General features: G+C 41.3%; 3 protein-coding genes across 3 annotated transcripts; 1 reads left to right on the top strand and 2 right to left on the bottom strand.

Moving 5' to 3' along the window:
* Positions 1 to 1,752: 1,752 nt before the first annotated feature.
* On the bottom strand, positions 1,753 to 12,628 carry LOC311502153 (zona pellucida-like domain-containing protein 1; the record flags this gene model as incomplete). The annotated part of the gene is made up of 10 exons (XM_084564284.1): positions 1,753 to 2,877; positions 3,262 to 3,282; positions 3,398 to 3,515; positions 3,958 to 4,129; positions 5,394 to 5,474; positions 5,571 to 5,668; positions 7,597 to 7,669; positions 7,947 to 8,131; positions 8,209 to 8,435; positions 12,535 to 12,628. The coding sequence occupies 10 exons, from the start codon at positions 12,626 to 12,628 to the stop codon at positions 2,693 to 2,695; spliced, it is 1,254 nt and encodes a 417-aa protein (XP_084420410.1). The 3' UTR covers positions 1,753 to 2,692.
* Positions 12,629 to 15,480: 2,852 nt separating this feature from the next.
* On the bottom strand, positions 15,481 to 16,363 carry hist2h2l (histone 2, H2, like). The gene has a single exon (XM_084564088.1). It carries the CDS (start codon positions 16,271 to 16,273, stop codon positions 15,893 to 15,895), a length of 381 nt encoding a protein of 126 aa, XP_084420214.1. The 5' UTR covers positions 16,274 to 16,363; the 3' UTR covers positions 15,481 to 15,892.
* Positions 16,364 to 16,498: 135 nt separating this feature from the next.
* h2ax1 (H2A.X variant histone family member 1) lies at positions 16,499 to 17,409 on the top strand. Its single transcript, XM_084564087.1, has one exon. The coding sequence runs from the start codon at positions 16,617 to 16,619 to the stop codon at positions 17,001 to 17,003; it is 387 nt and encodes a 128-aa protein (XP_084420213.1). The 5' UTR covers positions 16,499 to 16,616; the 3' UTR covers positions 17,004 to 17,409.
* The last annotated feature ends 1,489 nt before the right edge of the window (positions 17,410 to 18,898 follow it).

The raw sequence follows: 18,898 nt of genomic DNA, 5'->3' as shown, positions 1-18,898 counted from the left end.
AGGACAAAATGTTCACTTGCTGTCTATTACACCCCGCCCACTGACCGGTGCCATGATAATTAGATGATCAGTGTTCATTCATTCATTTGATCAGTGATTACAACCATACGGTCACGGTGTTATGGCTGATCGGTGTATGCTGCCACTCATACCGCTTATTTAAACAAAGAGGAAATGGAAATTGCTTTGCGTTTGACTGCAGGTTGGATGGAAAGTGTTTTTTTTTTGTTTGTTTTTTTTGTCATTTTTATCAATTAAAATGAATTTGAAAATTCTCTAAAATGTTTTTATGAGGAAATCTCTTCCTTTGCCACCTTTACTGTCTTTGTATCACACTGTTGCTTATCAGAATGAGCCGCTGGACTCCATCCTGTATGCATTTGAAGATCAGATCTTATAGATCTGACCAAAAAAACAAATATAGAAAATGATCACAAAAGCTGGATCAGATCAAGGTGAGCTTTAGGCAAGGCTAGCAGACATATGCTACTAAATATTATTTTATACTGCTTTAGGTCTGCTTTACTAATTTTTTCTCCTGCAGGGTTTGTGACCAAAAGTCACTTTTAGGAAAATGGCATGACTTCAGACTGAAATATTTAATGCCATTACATTTAATCTGTAATTATGATTTAATCAATTCGCACATCAGCAGCATTGCGAAAAAGTATTCATATCCCTAGGCAAATTAACACACTCCTATACAATATCTCCCTGCATTCAAGTGTTGTTTTGAAAATAGCTTAAGTAAAATTAATTGTCCTGCATTAAAATGTTGCCTTGTTACTGATTTTTATTATCGCTTTTTTACACTATATGACACAATTAGATTAATACTGAAATAGTTATTCAGAGGAACATTATTTTGCAGTAGCAGCAGGGACTGGGAGCCAACTAAACAAGTTCAATGCCATAGTGTTTCCTCACACCTTGCAGACAGCGTAAACTCCGTGTTCTGCAGAATTGCGTTGGAGAAATGAAATCAGCCACTTCCCACACGATTAAAACGTCGAATGCAGCTGCAAATTATGAGACGTGCAAGTCCGTACACTTTGTTTAATACACAACAACGTACAATGTTGTAGCCTCGTCATTAGTTTGTGACATCTGTGGTATCTAAAGTAATTTATAAGGAACAGCCGCTAAATGTTGTCTAGCACCTACGCAAAATAGATATGGATATAGATGTGAACGTATTTAAAACGTGCGTATATGGGATACAGTAGCCATCACCCTGCTTTAGTAACACAAGTAATCACTGCCCACTATTCCGTTACCCAATGTCAGGGTATAAAATAAGAAAAAAAAAAAAACAATATGCAAGGATTATATTGTATACAATTAGGTCTATACATGTTAAAACACTATTCATTATGCAATATTATTCCACTAAAAAGCTGTTTAATGGTCAGATGTGGAGCATTCCTTCATTATTTCCTCATCAGTTAAGTAGCTTAAAGGGTATTTAGAAACTGTAGGCGTGAACTCACACCATGCTTTCAAAGGAGCTTTGTATGCAACTGAAACCACAAAAACGGAAGAAATCCACAAAGGAAATTGCAGAAGCGTTAGAAGAGACCAAATCGACAATTTGATAGATTCTGGGAATGTGGATGTCTGTGAAAGACAAAAGTGGTGGATGATCTCAGGATCCTCTTCAAAAAAAAAAAAAAAAAAAGACTCAAAAGTCAGCCAAGTGAAGAGGCTGACATTTAATTATCCAAGTCTCCCATGCAGAGAAGACATTCTTTAGACAGATAAAATGAAAGATAAAAGTTAACTTGTACCAGAATGATGAGTAATGCATGTCCATGCCATCGATAGCGCTCCTTCCACTGCGTTTTATATGATATTGTTGTATGTTGTAACAAGAATATTCTTTTTCTTCCCACTATTCAGGTACATTTTTATCTTAGTTTAATCTGTCCAAAAAGATGCTGCTCCAGAAGTGGTCTGACTTTTTATAAGTTGCCTGGCAAAGTATAATCTGGCCTTTCTGTTCTTGAAGTTTATGAGAAGTAATGTCAGTGCACCTTGTGGTGACCCTTCTTTTCTCTGCCGTGATCTCTTCTCTTCCCTGGTAATGAAATGTCAATGTCATAGAGTGGTCTTCACTTGACTGGATGTTGCAGACGTGCTAAAGGAACGAAACAAAAGTGTCTGCACTGTAATATTACCACATACCCTTAGTGAGCTACAAAAGTAAACATACAAGTTGGATATGTATTTAGATCCGCCTGCAAAGACTCTTCTTTACCAAGGCTGTCTGGCACTCATTGAAGCTGTTGGTGAGTCAGATGGCAGACGGCTAAGCTAACGTTGGCTGTAGTCTTCATAGCAACTGTGCTGCTTGTAATGTTACTGTTATTATTGTCTCATGTGGAGGCTTTGTTGCTGACAGTGTTTAATTTCACCAAAAATCCTTATTTAACCTGGTGAACATGTCCCTCCGATGATATTTGGACAGATATTGTCTAGCCGTACTTAGACGTACACAAGCGCACTTGCTCAGACCAACACAAAGTAGGAAGACCTGCGTTTTACTGAGAGCACTGCATCACGGTCGGACTAATAATCATGCAGTGCGCTCCCCCGAGAGTTCCCCACCGCTCACAATTACACGACGACATTAAACTTATTCAAATTTCAACGCATGCTTTTGCAACCCCACATAGCCTGGGCCCGCCCTCTGTCACTTCTCCGAGTAGAGAATCGTCTTGTTGAAAGCGTTTTTGGAGCTGTACTTCTGGTAAACAATGAAAGCCACCAGGGTGAGGCAGAAAACTCCGATGATGGCCGCCACGACAGAAACCGCCAGCACGGTGCTGTTTATGTCGTTCTGCTGACCTCCTGGGAAGAGAGGAAACACAGAGGATTAGACCGCACTGGACCGTTTGCAATCTCTATGCAGCATGACGGTGCAAAATATGACTTGCCTTAGCGGAAAAAGCATATTAATCATGCTGTGAATAACTTCTGTTCTGACATTAGACAGTGTACACGTGTGTTGTTTTTTCTTCGGCCTCTTGGGGGCAGCAAATCTTCTGATATATCACCTTTAAAATCAATATGGCCAGCTCATATTCTTTCAGCTGTTACTGTTTTGATATGAGAAATTCATTTATCTAAAACTGACTGTTTCCAGTGAGCCTTAATGACACATATCTTTATAAACAGGGAAGCCTAATGAAATTGTGAATCGGTCATTTGTTTAGTTTGATAAGAATTAAGAAAAACCTCTGTTGCACAGTGTATACATACCGTCCGACGCCGTCAGATACCCTGTGAGTGAGCAAGACAAGACAACCCTTTTTTAATTAATGACCAAAACAAATAATACATTTAACTTATGTCAGGTATGTGTCGGTTATAACTGAGGCGAGATCCACATTCTCACCTTTGTCTATGTGGATGGTGATGGGGCCTGAGGTGATGGTCGCCATGTCGCTCACTGTGGTGTCCTGGTTGCTGTTGGCGCTGCGGCGCCTTCTCAGATTGGTGTCAGCGGTGCAGTTCTGTAGGGGGAATTGGAGAATTGGTTAAGTTCTCCTGTTTTTTTAGAAGAAGAAATTAAGTAAGCTGTTGCAATATAGGAGAAATGTTTGTTCCCCTGATTACCATGACAGCTTTTAATGAAAATATAAACTACTTTACATTAAAACCACAAAAAATCTAGATTTATAGCATAAAATAATTGTATTTATGGGACTTATCTGCACCTCCCAATTTACATTCAGTACAAACAGCTGATGCATTTTAATAATAATAGGGAGTAATGTTTTTGCAGTAACTTATGATTGTGAGATTTATCCCAGGATTTAACTACAGTTGCCATCCAAAGATATTACAAAACTTGTCAATGAATGTAATGCAATACGATACATGGTCAAAGCTTTTGTCTTGTGAGAGGTTGACATTTTTGATGTGTGGTTTTTGCACTTAGACACTGAATCTGACCTGAACGAGGGTGGGGCAGAAGGTGTTCAGACAGAGCCTCGTGGCACAGTGAATGTAGTAGATGGAAAACATTTCTTCTGTGCTTTGGACAAAGCGGAAAGCCTCGAAGGAGAAGCGGGCCTCTTGCTGAATTCCATTGACCCCTATCACTGTCTGACCATCTCGATTACACCTTGAAGGGGACAGATTTTTTTTTTTCAAGTTCAAATCAGTTTTGTTTCAACCTAATAATAATACTTTAAAAAAAAAAAAAAATACATAAACATAGAATGCAAAACAAGTTTCAAGCTAATCTAAAATGCTGCAGATAGAGCATTGACGGGTTCTTTTCTTTTGCTTCCTGTATAATCAACACAAGATCACAGACACAAGGAGAAACTCATCAGAGAATGGACATGGTCCTTCTGAGGGTGTCCTGTGGTGTCTGGCAACAGAATGTTGTTAGTCGGGGCCTTTGGGTCCTATGGGTTGAGGGGAGGGGCCTCTGTGGATCATCCCACAGATACATGATCAGTTTGGGATCTAGTGAATCTGGAGGCCAGGTCAACACCTTGTGCTGTTTTTCACATTTTCTGAGTTGTTGCTAAACCATTTTTGTGTGTATGCCTGTGTCAGGCTGCATCCTGCTGGGGATGGCTGCTGCCATCAAGGAGTGTCATTGCTATGGGGTGGGGGTGCCTGGTCTGGTCTAGGTGGGTGGTACATGTCTAAGTAACATCCACACAAATGCCAGGTCCAAAAGTTTCTCAGCAGAACATTATTTACTTCTCCTGTCAGTGTTCATAATGTCATGTCTGATCAGTATATACTATAAGTCTAGGACTAGGCTCAGTGCATTTACATCAAACTATTGCATGTCATTAACTCTGCCTTCTAACCTGTTGATTTTCTCCATGCTTTGTCTTCCTTCCTGTGCCTTTCTACACCTATCTTTGGCTCTGGAGCGGCAACCTTTCTAATCATTGGCCCCACCAACCTGCATAGTGTGTATTGTCTGTTGTTCCTCTCACCTCAGTCTGAGCTCAGTCTGGTTCTGTCTGTGGTGTCTTTATGTTAAAAGGGAGATTTTCCTTCTCGCTGTTGCTAAATGCTTGCTCAAAGTGGAACTGTTGGATTTTCTTTTGTTAGTTCTTGACCTTACTATTTAAAGTGTCCTGAAACGACTGATTTGGTGATGACGTGCCCTGGTATACAGTATAATGCAGTATTTTGAGAATAGTCAAATTTTAATTCCTGCCCTTGAAAAAAATCATAAAAAAACAACAACTGAGTTCCTTGGTTAATGAAGATCTTAATTTGCTTCTAAGAAACTTTCACCTAGTTGAATGTCCAGAAAATAAAAGAAAATAGTGCAGTTTAAATGTTATTTAAACACATCTGTGTTACAATGCAACATTTCTCTAAAATAATGTTGTTTCACTTCTTCAGTTACTCACCCAACAAAGAGGTCGTAGTTTGTATTATTGATGGGGAAAAGCGAATTTGTGGCGTAACATCTGTCCAGGAGCACGTTGAACCTGCAAGTATCAGTCCAGACCACAGACGCAGGGTGGTGAGATTTATCTGCAGAGTTCAGATGACTTGTCCAAGTGGATAAAACTTGTGCGCAGTACCTGGAGGTGAGGTTGGAGGCTTTCACTTCGACAAAGATCCTGGTCTTTAGCTCCAGGCCACTCGGAGGGATCTGCAGCGTGGAGGAGTAAGCATTGTCCTGTAGCCCCGGTAACAGAAGAGAGGGAAGGGTGTTACCAAAATCAGTTAGTGTTGTTCATTGTCTACATGGTGTACCAGTATCAGCACCCACACCAGGGGAGATTGCATTCCTGCATAATTGTTTTTACACCAATAGCCAGCTCAAAAATAGAAAAGAAATAGAAATTTTACTTTGCATCTCATCAGCACACTCGTGTAATCTGGCTGAGATCTAATAAAAATGTTACATTTGGCAAATATTCAATTTGCGCCGCGGACAGTTTGCAAAAGAAACTACTCGACCATAGACCACAGAAAATCTGAACCTTCTCTGTGGGTAATGTTAACATCACAATGATCCATGCACCCTGAAGTGAAGCAAAAGGACGTGACAGTGTACAAATACAGCTGGCAGTTTCACAATTTCACAGCGAGTAATGGAAGAAGAAGGAGCAGCTAGTGACCTGATGGATGAAGAGCTCCAAGAGACCGGCTGCAGACAAGGTAACCAGCTCCTTTCATTGCTCCTTGCTGCTCACAAACTCATGCTGCAGTAGCAAAGTATTTTTATATTTTATTATTTGATGCTTATGGAACACAACTTCTCAGGGCACAGTTGTCTTTTTGGTAAAGATACTAAGATAATGTATAAATACACTGAAATGTTTTATTTATTTGCTTCCAGCTTCATTTTTATATTTGCCAGGAAGTTGCATTGACCTGCAGATAAACACCAGTGCCAAACATGCAGCAATGTGGGTAAGTTCTGGCAAGGCTCATGAGATATCCACTGTTAAACATAAGAGTCACTGTCAAAGTAAATGTTATAACAGGGAGCAGCTATGGAGATTGCTCTTGCCAAAATACCACCATCTTCACAAATGTAATTATCACCCATGTGTGAGTCAGATGTATTCTCATAAAAACCTCCAGTTTCTTGTCGGATCTCAGTCTTTCACTGGCCCTCAAGACACAGATCTGAAATCATGAAAAGTTGTTAATTCCCCACCAACCCTTTAGGTGGACGCATTGTCTCTGCAGACACTGAAGCCTCCAGTGGTCCCACTTCACCTCGACACTCCCCAACTCAAGACCATTTTTAGTTGTTCCATATTTTAGATGTTATATGTTGCCTTGTAGCAAGATATCTAGTTAGCATTGTGTTCTATGTTCATCTGACAGTAATCAAATTAAATGTTTTTTTCTTTAATTTAAGGCAATTTTCAACATGCCGCAACCTACGCTGTTCACATCACAGTTTAGAGCAGAGGTGTCAAACTCATTTTAGTTCGGGGTCCACATACGGCCCAATTTGATCTCAAGTGGTGTTGTGTAGAGGGTGGTGGACATTGTTCATGATGGACCGGGTTTTGTTCAAGGTTCTTGCCTCTGACACTGATGTCAGGGACTCCACCTCTGCCCCTACCACAGAGCCCGCCTTCTGTATCAGTTTGTCCGGCTACGATGCGCCCTTCTTCTTAGTGCTGCTACCCCAGCACACCACAGTGTTGAAGAGGGCACTGGAAATGAAAGTCTGGTAGAACATGTCCAGCAGCTTCTGGTATATATTAAACAATCTTAGTCTCCTAAGAAAATAGACACGGCTCCAACCTTTTTTGAATACTGAGTCTATGTTAGTAAAACAGCGTGACCCTTAGTGGACATATTGGGAATAAGTGCCAGTTTTATTGAAAAATTGCAGTCAGTGTCTTCAATGCAAGTTTCGCACTTTGCAATTTCGTCCCGCAGGCCAGATTGGACCCTCTGGTGGGTGTCAAGTTTGAAACCCCTAGTTTAGAGATTGGGTAGGAGTGGGCCGATTGTGGTGGCTCTGTTGCTGCTGAAGTTCCAATACATCTTGTAATTCTCAGCAAAGTCTCACATTTCTTGCATTTAACAAATCATTTAACATAAAGCTTCTTTCTGTTGACGCCTCAGTCTTCTTACCGAGTAAAGCCGCATGCTCAGTGTGCTAATGAAACTCCCATTGTTGTCATTTACTGCCAGGTTCGTCCCAGCCCTGTTGAGCAGAAAAAAAAAAAAAAAGGTTCGGTCAAAGTGATCATGGGAAAAACCCAAACTATCAACAACCAGGTCATCAGTCACATGATACATGAGGGAACAACACGCTAAAGTGAGATTCAAGCCCTGCTGAAACTAGACACAGGAGTAACACACACCTCTGAGGCCAATGCCTCCTTAAGAAGTATAAGAAAATATGGAAACTTGATAGATTTTGTTACGCAGACTCAGTCTTGGGTCATTCATCTACAGTAAGCTATCTTTACATTACTTACACATTCATCTGAGTATTGTTCACCAGGTACTGCAGTGGGTAGCGGCAGGAGAACTTGTACATCACTTCTTGGTGATAGGTGATGGCTCCCGTGGTTGGGTCGTGAGAGCAGATCATGCCTGAGATGTCGATGTGCTGAACGTTGGAGAAGTCTGCAAACACTCCAGTGCCTGTCTCCTGAGTAACCTTTATAAAAATAAAAAATAAAAGAATTTAGTATGAACCTTCATCTTGCTGGGTGTATTTAGACTCACAAAACCTACTGTCAGTGTGCTGGAGCAGGCAGAGATCCCCTCCTCTGTGAGGGAGAAGTTGAATTTGACAACGGGTGGATCCACCGACCAGTCAGCAGTCCCTTTACACTGGTCCTTGTAGTGCTCTGAGTTGAGGGCCACAAGTGACTCGTTGTATCCGTTGAAATATATGGGACACAGGAGGATCTCAAGGGCCACCGTCTCAGAGCCACAGACAACCTTGATGTCTGAGTTAGCTGAGGGTTAGATCAGAAGTAAGTGTGAGGGAAATATTGAAGGGTATGTGGTTTAACAGCCCACTAATTACCAGGGGTCAAAGTAACAAAAACATAATTTTCACTGTAAAAAGTGGGGTTAAAAACATGTGGCACAGGGAGGTTTAGTGGATTTCTTACAGGATGTTCTGCACTGAGGATGAATGAATAGAGTAAACAAACTGTTAAGGCATGCTGAGAATGACTTGGTGATTATCAATGAAAGTCAAGTGAGTACAACATGCTTCCTGACGGATAGCCCACTGTAAATAATTACCTGTCTTTAACTGTCAGGTTAAAAACATAGAGTACATACAACCCGGGCGGCCTCAAGCACATGGGTTCCCCTATATGACCAGGGTTCTGCTTAAGGTTTCTTCCTGTTAAAAGAAATTTTTTTCCTTGCCACCGTCACCTTGCTCTGGGGGTTTCAGGCTCAGACTGAATTGAAATGAACTGAACTGAATACAGTGGTGTCGAAAAGTCAGATACCAGCAGTGAATGTATTGATTTCCCATTGCTTCCAGTTTACCATGACATATTTTGTTGCAAACATCAATTATTCCCTTTTGTTAGTTTGTTAGATTTCTATTTGTCTATTTATTTTCAGTTTTTACTTAATTTTGCACATTTACCATAGATTTTATCTGGTTGTAGAGTGTTTATTGTGTTTAGTTTAGTTTCAGATTAGCAGGTGTTGGGTAACAGTGTGCAAGATATTGGTCACCGCAACCAAAAAAAAGAACACACAGTGGTCAACTCACAGATAAATCAGACAAAGCAGCGCAGTTGGGTTACAGACAGAAGCAGGAACTATATTTACAGCAATTCTTGGTGCATATTAATATATAAATACTAAGCTGACTACACTTTAAGGGCCAGCATCAGTTGTTAATATTCTCATGTTTAATTTTGGATATTTGGATGCTAATAAAAAAATACATTCACTTATAATATATAAGCATTATTTATTACAGTCTCCTGCGCTTCTATGGATAAAATGACTCACATCCATGTTATGTTATTTTCCCACGTTCACATAAAATACACAACACGCAAATTGCTCAGTTTAATCTTTGGTTGATGCAAAACAACTTCAACCAAATGCACTCATCAAAATATTTTATTATATAACATATCCAGGGAGAGGGTAGATAACTTTTTCTTTTAATAGGAAAGAACTTCAGACGACCAAAAGTTATTGGACAGGTTCCGATAAACCCAAATAAATTGTCACATTCAGTACGTGGTTGATGTCCAAATAATAAAATAATGTCCAACTAAACCTGGAAGTCTGCACTCACTAATATTTGTTTTATTGAAATAATTTAAATCACATCTCATTCAACTCGATAAGTATAACCAGAATTGTGTCTAACTACACGTTTACACCAACATTTACGCATGTCGGCTGGCCCACCTAAGCTTCTTCTAGTTGCAGGGGTTCACACTTGCTTTTATGTGTGACCAGTGTTGGGCAACACTGTTTCTAATGACTAGCATTAGCACTAATAACAGCAGTAACAACACACTAAAAAATTATCATCAAAGTTCAAACTAATCAGGGATGAAAAGATGCAAATCCCACAGTCAATGCTGCAATAAATCCTCTGTTCATAATGGTCATATCTAGGTATTTAGGGGTGTTAATCATCTCTGATAATTTTAGAGCACAAAGAGAACCAAATGATATTACACAAATATTAGCCACCTGAAGTTGAGCTTTAATTTTACTAAAAACATTTCATATCTTTCATCACTGATGCACCGTCTAGGAATCAATGTGTGTAACAATTTATCAAGACACAACTAAATAAAAGTTAGCAAAGTTATCTAGTTGAGCTGGGTGCCGTTCATTGAAATGAGGTGCCATTGAGACTAAGTGATACTAACTTAAACCACAGAATTTATAAGTGAAGATAAACTTTGAATTTCAATAACTGTAATTAATTTTAAAGCGAGTGTAGGCCAGCCTGACATCTAGTTATGATAGCTAATGAAGTGTTGCTTGCGTGCAATTAGGATCTAACTGGCAAGTAACTTCATCGCAGTACCTGTGAGCGTGTTGGGGAAACACTGAATGTGAACTCCGGCTTCCTCCCACTATCCAAAGACATGCTCATTAGGTTAATTGGTGATTCTAAATTGGCCGTAGGTGTGATTGTGAATGGTTGTCTGTCTCTCTGTGTTGGCCCTGAGATAGACTGGTGACCTGTCCAGGGTGTACCCTGCCTCTCGCCCGATGACAGCTGGGATAGGCTCCAGCAGACCCCGCGACCCACAGGAATAAGCGGTTACAGAAGGTGAATGAATGAATGAATGATCTGAAGGATGCCCTAGACCAGCTAAGAACATATAGGCAAAGGAGGAACTCTAATGTGGAGAGGAGGTGAAGACAATCAGTGTTCAAACACACTTACACTTTTGTGGCATATTTATTAATTTCCATGAAGACCTTGTTTTGTTGAGGAAACCAACAGTGACCTGAAGATCAGGTGAAGCGAGTATACCACTCAAACACCATGACCCCAGATCAAAATATTGTTTCTTAATGGTGTTTAAGGGCCAAAATACCTTATATTTCTTGACTCGCTTCTGTGTATAACTTCACTCCAGAGAGTAAAGAGGTCGCAACGTTCATAACCATCTTTAGCCGCTTTCATGATGCTGAGATGACGTGAGTAATGCCTTTGTGTAAAATAACAATGTGACTTCTGACATTTTTTCTTAGTAGTGAGTCATGTTTCCCTCTGTCACAGTGATACTTAGCAGTGGTAACTCATACCAGATCCCGCCATCCTCCAGCATGTTCCTAACTAGCTCTCTATCCATGGAAAGCATTTCCAGTGCATTCAGGCTTTCCTAGACCTACTGTTTGTCATGGTATGGAGTTTGGGATATTTTCTGTGATCCTGTTTGGTTTTCCTTGCATTCCCTGCTTCTTTTTTATGTCAACTTGATGCTTTTGGTGTCCTGCTTCACTTCCTGTCTGTGTTTTCCCTCTGAGTATGTTTGGCTTCTCAATGTGTGTGTCCATGTGTGTGTATATAGTCCATCCTTTATCTTTGTCAAATCGCCTGGAGTTCCCTCTGTTGATGTTTCCAGCTGTTTTGGTTCAGTTCCTTGTGCCTCTCTTGAGTTCTTGTCTAGTTTTTTTGTTTCACCCGTGTTTGGATTTCTGTTTTTCGATACCCTGCTCTGCTTTTTGTTCCCAGTTTGTAAGTTTCATTAGAGTTCAGCGACCGTCCAAACTGAATAGAGGCACACTGAACACTCTGAAACAGCTGACAGTCACTGATAGGTAGCCAAACGCAGGTTAAATGTGGGAGAAAAATAAAAATCTCTTTTTCTATTTGACTGGGAGTCACCTGATTGCCTCAATAGAGAAACGCCCATACTACTTAATAAACAATTTGCTATTGGGGACCTGAGGCAAAGTTGTATTTATAACTTTGACAATGGCTGCTTGTTGATGTACATGAGCTCCACCAGTGTCATTTTCGGTGTCACCTGAACGCTGTTTCAGTGAATGGTTACCATAAACTTGACCTTTTAGCACAAAGCATGTACTTCAAGTTGATTGCCGGTCTAGAAGTGGTTCAGATAATATCATAAATCAAGAATAAAATGTATTTTGCTCTCGACTATCACCAAATGAATCTATCAGACTGCATTAAGAAAAATAATCCCCTGTTTTTGATGCTTGACTAGTTCTATATATATATATATATATATAGAATATATAAATATCTGAATATCAATACATTATATCAAAATCCAAAACATCCTGCTGCCATTTTCTTACCCTTAATGCTTGTGATACATGAGTGATGTATTGTCCAAGCAACACAGCAGGAAAGATCAGGATGTCGTTGAAATATTAATTCCATCAGTTGCTCAACTGTTTATTTTTGCTTTAAAAAGCTTCCTGCATTTGGCTCACCACAGTTCAGAGATAAAAAACACACACACACACACACACACACACACACACACTCCTCAGATGTAGGTGCAAGAGAAATGTGGAAGTCAGAGAAGCAGGTGGATGAAAAAGATACGAGTGAGCACTTGTTTCACTGACCCGGACGTCTGAATGTGGAGTGTCCAATACAGTCATTTTGGGCTTGGACTAGAAGGAGCGTGGCAAACTGATACGTTAGAAGGACCGGCCACATTGTCTTCAATCTGATGGGAAAATAAACAGCAGGTGACATGAATCAGACTCTCCACTGGGTCGTATAAAGACGGTAAAGAAAAGCGATGAAATGTCTACTTGAGAGAATCAAAGGACCTGACTTCACAGTAAAACAATACAATGAAAATAGGGCTTAAACTAAAAGTACTCAGTAGAATGTCCCTTATTTTCTGAAGTTGGTTCCCAAAGTAAAGGTGAGGGTTAGGCCTACTACTATACTCACAAGATAAAAACTGAGGAAAAAGCGGAGGAAAGCACAAAAAATACTAATAGACAACTAAACGAATCCTATTTTCTCAGTCACATGGGAAGTCAACTAAGTACCACTAGCTTAATATACAACAATATATACATATTAAAAGCTCATTATATGATTTTATGTAAAATCTTATTCTTAAAACTAGTAAAGTTAAAAGCAGCATTTGAAGTAGAGTAAATGTGCAGTTTCCATCACATGAAACCGTGTAATGCAAGAAATGCAGTAAAGGCAACAAAAACATATTTCCTACCTTGTGCGGACAGCCGCAGCGTTGCCCCACCTCTTGTCCACACTATGTCTTTAACTGCGTCTGCTCTTACCTTCATGACTTTCAGCCATTTATACTGGCCTCCTTTTCCCAGATAAAAGGAGAGCCAAGAAGACCACCGAGAAGAAAGGGAACAGTAAGAAAGCAACACAAGCTGGCTGTGTCCGACCAGCGGATCGTCTGACAGATGATAATGGGTGAACCTATATGGAGCGTCTTTGGTGTAACATTATGTCAAGTAGCTGTAAAGTCAGCTTGTTGTTGTTGTTTTTTTTGGCAGTGATCACTTTTTCAATAAAGGTGTAGCCTAAATCACATGTGAACAGATTAGAAAAGTTTTAAGAAAATGTATGGGAATACAAGTTTGACAACATCATAATTGCTGTTCCTTTACTTTTTATTTGCACTGATTATTACATTATTTGGAATTATGATGATCATTTGTATTTATATCTTGAATTCATTAATTTATAAGCAAAAATCAAATCAGAATTGTAACATCTCTCTTGGTATTTATTTAAAATTACCAGACATAAACAAGCAGAGCAAGGCCCAGAGGAAGATGAACCCCTTTAATATTGATCTAAGAACTTAAGGCTACCTATATTTAAGACATTATATAACCACCTGCTATATATCTCTATCTATATCTATAGCGATATAGAGATAGATATAGATATACACAGACATATATATATATACTTTAGTCACATCCCCCTTATCCCTTATTCTGCTGGGGGCTACCACTCTTTGTTAGGAAATTAGGTCTCCTGCAAACCATCTCAGACTTGGAGAGGAAGGCACACCCTGCCAAACAAAACCTCCTACGACCGTCACCTGAACCACAGACGCCCCCACCCCCAGGATCCCCTCCAGGAACGCTGAGACCTGATCCCAACAAAAGGAGTGGAGGTGAGTTTACACTGAGCTTTGATTTACGTATTTTGCCCATCTGTCCATGTTTTTTTTCCTCCCCCATTTTGCATCCATAAGTGTTTCTCAGTGGGTTTGTCAAGAAAAAATCACAACGACCCCAGTCTTCTTTTGTTCAGTATTAGCCATTCATTAATATTATTCGTGTTCTTGATCATGTGACTAAGATCTACCAATTAAAAGCCTTTAAGAATACTTAAAAAACATCTCATGTTGCTTCTTTACTGACTAAGTAGGTACTATAATTATGTGAAATAATATAAGAGGAACAATACAGATTCTGTGAGTCTCTCCTGAAAATCTATAAATGCCTCTAAATTCAATACACACCAATCAGGCACAACATTATGACCACCTTTCTAATATTGTGTAGGTCTCCCTTGTGCCTCCAACGCAGCTGTGACTCATCAGAGAATGGACATGGGCCTTCTGAGGGTGTCCTGTGATGTCTGCAAACAGGATGTTGTTAGTGGGGGCCTTTGGGTCCTATGGGTTGAGGGGAGGGGCCTCTGTGGATCATCCCACAGATACTTGATCAATTTGGGTTCTAGTGAATTTGGAGGCCAGGCCAACACCTTGTTCTGTTTTTCATGTTTTCTGAGTTGTTCCTGTTCCAAGTTTCTGTGTGTGTGACTGTGTCAGGCTGCATCCTGCTGGGGATGACTGCTGCCATCAAAGAGTATCGTTGCTATGGGGTGGGGGTCCCTGGTCTGGTCTAGGTGGGTGCTACATGTCTAAGTAACATCCACATGAATGCCAGGTCCAAAAGTTTCATTAACGTACAACTTACAGTTCTTTTAACATGCTGCCTCCTAATACTCCTGGCACAAGAGTCTAACATTAAAACCACTGACAGGAGAAGTAAATAACATTGATCATCTTGTGACAATTCAGTGTTCTGCTGGGAAACTTTTGCACCACAAAACACGTTTTAGGGACAACTCGAAAGACATGAAAAACAGCACATCATACCCTAATGTGATACTATCCCACCGATATTACAGTGGGAGGTTTCATGTGCATTTGATTGATACCTTATAATGTTGTACTGCTATAGCCTGTGCATCATGTCATGTGGTATTAATGCATTTATTCAAATGTTCAACCTAGGGAGACATTCAAGTCTACAAACACTGAAAACTGCTTTAATCCCTGACAGACACATTTAGCTCCCACTCAGAGGGCCACGGGGGTCGTTTTGACTCGGAATCACACCGATTGCTTGCATTTGAGTGTGCGCTTCACGTCAACTACCATTAGGTGTCGCTCCGTTCCTACTATGAAACTACTTTCCCACCTTCTTTAGTGGTCACAGTAGTAGCAGCCTTCACCATCACCAAATAACAAGTAGAAACAAAACTGCGCAATAACGTAGTAAGCCAAAGCTTTAATTTCACAATGCGTTTCAACTGTGCCATCAAAACTGTAATATAACTTTATAAGGTGCATGTACACGAATCGGGTTTTAAAATGGTGCAATCAAGTAAGTCCACATTTTAAGAGCACCGATTTACATTCGTTTAAAATCATTTAATGATTTGTTAAAAACGGCTCTGAAATAAACGAAACATTGTGCTAAAACAAAAATGGCAGGCTACAGATTCCAGTGAATCAAGACATTCAACATAATGCCGGGGTTCAGTTGGCATTCATTCTCTTCCAAATGCGGCAATGGTGCAAAATCACAAACGCAGTTTTGGCAAAGTAAACACCCGACGCTGAGAGGGGAGTTTCAGTGTCGTCTAGGTGCTGATTTGGGAACTGTCCCCCTTTCCGTGTCGCCCTTATTTGGAGCTGGTGTACTTGGTCACGGCCTTCGTCCCCTCGGACACGGCGTGTTTGGCCAGCTCGCCGGGCAGGAGCAGGCGGACGGCGGTCTGGATCTCCCTGGAGGTGATGGTGGATCTCTTGTTGTAGTGCGCCAAGCGCGACGCTTCCCCGGCGATGCGCTCGAAGATGTCGTTGACAAACGAGTTCATGATGCCCATGGCCTTGGAGGATATCCCAGTATCCGGGTGCACCTGTTTTAGCACCTTGTACACATAGATAGCATAGCTTTCCTTTCGGGTCTTGCGGCGCTTTTTGTCTCCTTTCTTCTGCGTTTTGGTTACAGCCTTTTTGGACCCTTTCTTTGGCGCAGGGGCCGATTTTGCAGGATCAGGCATTTTCTCTTTCGTGCAGACGTCAGTTGGGAACAGTGAGGGGAAAAAAAACAACACAGCTCAGGGATACCGCCCTAGCCTCAATGCACTATATATAACATGGCTGTGCAAATGAATGTGTGCCGTTCCCTCTCTGAGATTGGAGCATTGATCATCAGAGGACGGGCGCTACTGCAGGACGCGCGGCGCTATTGGCTCGTACGTTTCAGTTTCACTCGTCCAATCGGGGGCAGCCTGTGTGGTTTATATCGCTTTACTTAGGACTACATTACGTAAAGGTCTAAGCGCGTCTATTCGCCGTGTTTTCGGTTTTCCCGACAGATCGGTATCCACATTTAAATCGACCATGTCTGGCAGAGGCAAAACCGGAGGAAAAGCTCGAGCCAAGGCTAAGTCCCGTTCGTCACGGGCCGGTCTCCAGTTCCCGGTGGGTCGAGTCCACAGGCTACTGCGCAAGGGCAACTATGCGGAGCGCGTCGGTGCCGGGGCCCCGGTTTATCTGGCGGCGGTGCTGGAATATCTCACCGCTGAGATCCTGGAGTTGGCTGGTAACGCGGCCAGGGACAACAAGAAGACCAGGATCATCCCCCGGCACCTCCAGCTGGCCGTGCGCAACGACGAGGAGCTAAACAAACTGCTGGGAGGTGTGACCATCGCTCAGGGAGGAGTGCTGCCCAACATCCAGGCTGTCCTCCTCCCGAAGAAGACGGAGAAACCGGCCAAGAGCAAGTAAAAGAGACTCCTCGCAGGTCCGGCTTGAGCTGGCACGGCTTTCCTCGGAACCAGCCACTTTTTTTTTTTTTTTTCTCCTCCGTGTTCGGTTTTTTGGATAAACAGTGTCAGTGTTGCCGTGTTGCTGTTTCCACATGCATTTGCTTTTCAACGGGACTACTCATATCGGCTCTTGCTTAGTCTCCTCCGTTGCATTCTCGGCTTGTGAAAATGGAGGCGCTCTCCTAAGGCTGGGGATGATGATGGCTGTGTATAAGAAGAAATCAGTTCTTGATATGGACCACTTCTGACTTGGAGGGGTTGTTGTGGTTTAACAATGCAGCTTCGAAACGTGCAGATTTGTTGTTTTGTTTTATTATGTCATACAGTTTCAATAAATGTTCTGCAGCCTTTTGGCACAATGCGAATACACTGTCTTTTTTTTTTCCCCCCCTTCTTGTTGACATCCGGGGATTTTGCGGTTGGTCTTTGTGATAGAACAAACGGGCTGCAGCATTTCTGGTATTTACAGTGACACTCATGCGTGTGTATGTAGTGTGTGTGTGTTCCTATATTTACATCTGAGCTTCAGCCCCTCCACAGCTAGAGACACAGGCCTAGAAGTGAACAATAGGTCAAAATGTGTTGATCGGCGTTTCAGTCACTGCCACACCTGTGTCAGAAGCCCTGTAAAAATGTGTTGATTTAGACAGTGTTCTCAATTCTCACCGCCACTGTCTAATAGTTTTTACTTTGTGCTGTATGATTTGGACTAAAACAGTCTCACTGGAATGGGAAATGTGGACCTGCAGTTGTTTTACACGAATCCCCGTGTCCTCTGTCCAGTTTCTTTATTGGTTGTTGTTCCCCACACATTGAGCTTAGTAATTTTATTACACAAATTGCAAACCGCGGAGACGAAACTTATAACGCCAAGCCTGAGGTGAACTTTGCAGTTTTATAAGAGAGATCACTCAGCCCCTGGAGCCGGTGGGTAACACATTCATGCGGCTATGTCACAATAAACTAGACATGAGGATTCATTTTTACACCTACTAATTTGGTGTGATAATAATAGAAGGAGAGACATCTTTGTTGTAATATGTAGATCTGTGCTGTTTCTGCTCTCTCCACTTTGTCAAACAACTACTCAGTTTGTACTGTACAATATGTGGCTGTAGTGGGGTTGACCTCTTGAACTGTAATTCCAACTACCACACCCCTTTGTCACTGTGCGTATGTGTGTATATATACATACATATACTGTACATGTGTTTAGTTTTTAAACTATGTATACAGCACATACATACACATACAGTATACATACATATATACAGTACAGATTTATACACACACACACGTACAGATTTATACACACACACACACATATACAAATATGCACCGATCAGGCATAACATTATGTAGGTCCTAGTATTGTGTAGGTCTCCCTTGTGCCTCCAGAACAGTTGTGACTCATCAGAGAATGGACATGGGCCTTCCCAGGGTGTCCTGTGGTGTCTGGCAACAGAATGTTGTTAGTGGGGGCCTTTGGGTCCTGTGGATTGAGGGGAGGCGCCTACAGATACTTGACCAGTTTGGGATCTAGTGAATTTGGAGGCCAGGTCAACACCTTGTGTTGTTTTTCATGTTTTTTGAGTTGTTACTAAACCGTTTTTGTGTGTTTGTCTGTGTCAGACTGCATCCTGCTGGGGATGGCTGCTGCCATCAAGGAGTGTCATTGCTATGGGGTGGGGGTGCCTGGTCTGGTCTAAGTGGGTGGTACATGTCTAAGTAAAATCCACATGAATGCCAGGTCCAAAAGTTTCCCAGCAGAACACTGAATATCACAAGATGGTCAATGTTATTTAGTTTACCTGTCAGTGGTTTTAATGTTGTGCCTGATCGGTAAATATACAT

The sequence above is a fragment of the Chelon labrosus genome (assembly GCF_963514085.1).
Source record: "Chelon labrosus genome assembly, chromosome: 17".
Classification (NCBI taxonomy): Eukaryota; Metazoa; Chordata; class Actinopteri; order Mugiliformes; family Mugilidae; genus Chelon; species Chelon labrosus.
Note: the sequence above shows the minus strand (reverse complement) of the source record. Positions and strands in the feature narration are given on the sequence as shown.

What these genes read in the sequence shown, in the direction of transcription:
- h2ax1 (XM_084564087.1), top strand. Translation starts at nt 16,617, where the DNA reads ATGTCTGGCAGAGGCAAAACCGGAGGAAAAGCTCGAGCCAAGGCTAAG.
- hist2h2l (XM_084564088.1), bottom strand. Translation starts at nt 16,273, where the DNA reads ATGCCTGATCCTGCAAAATCGGCCCCTGCGCCAAAGAAAGGGTCCAAA.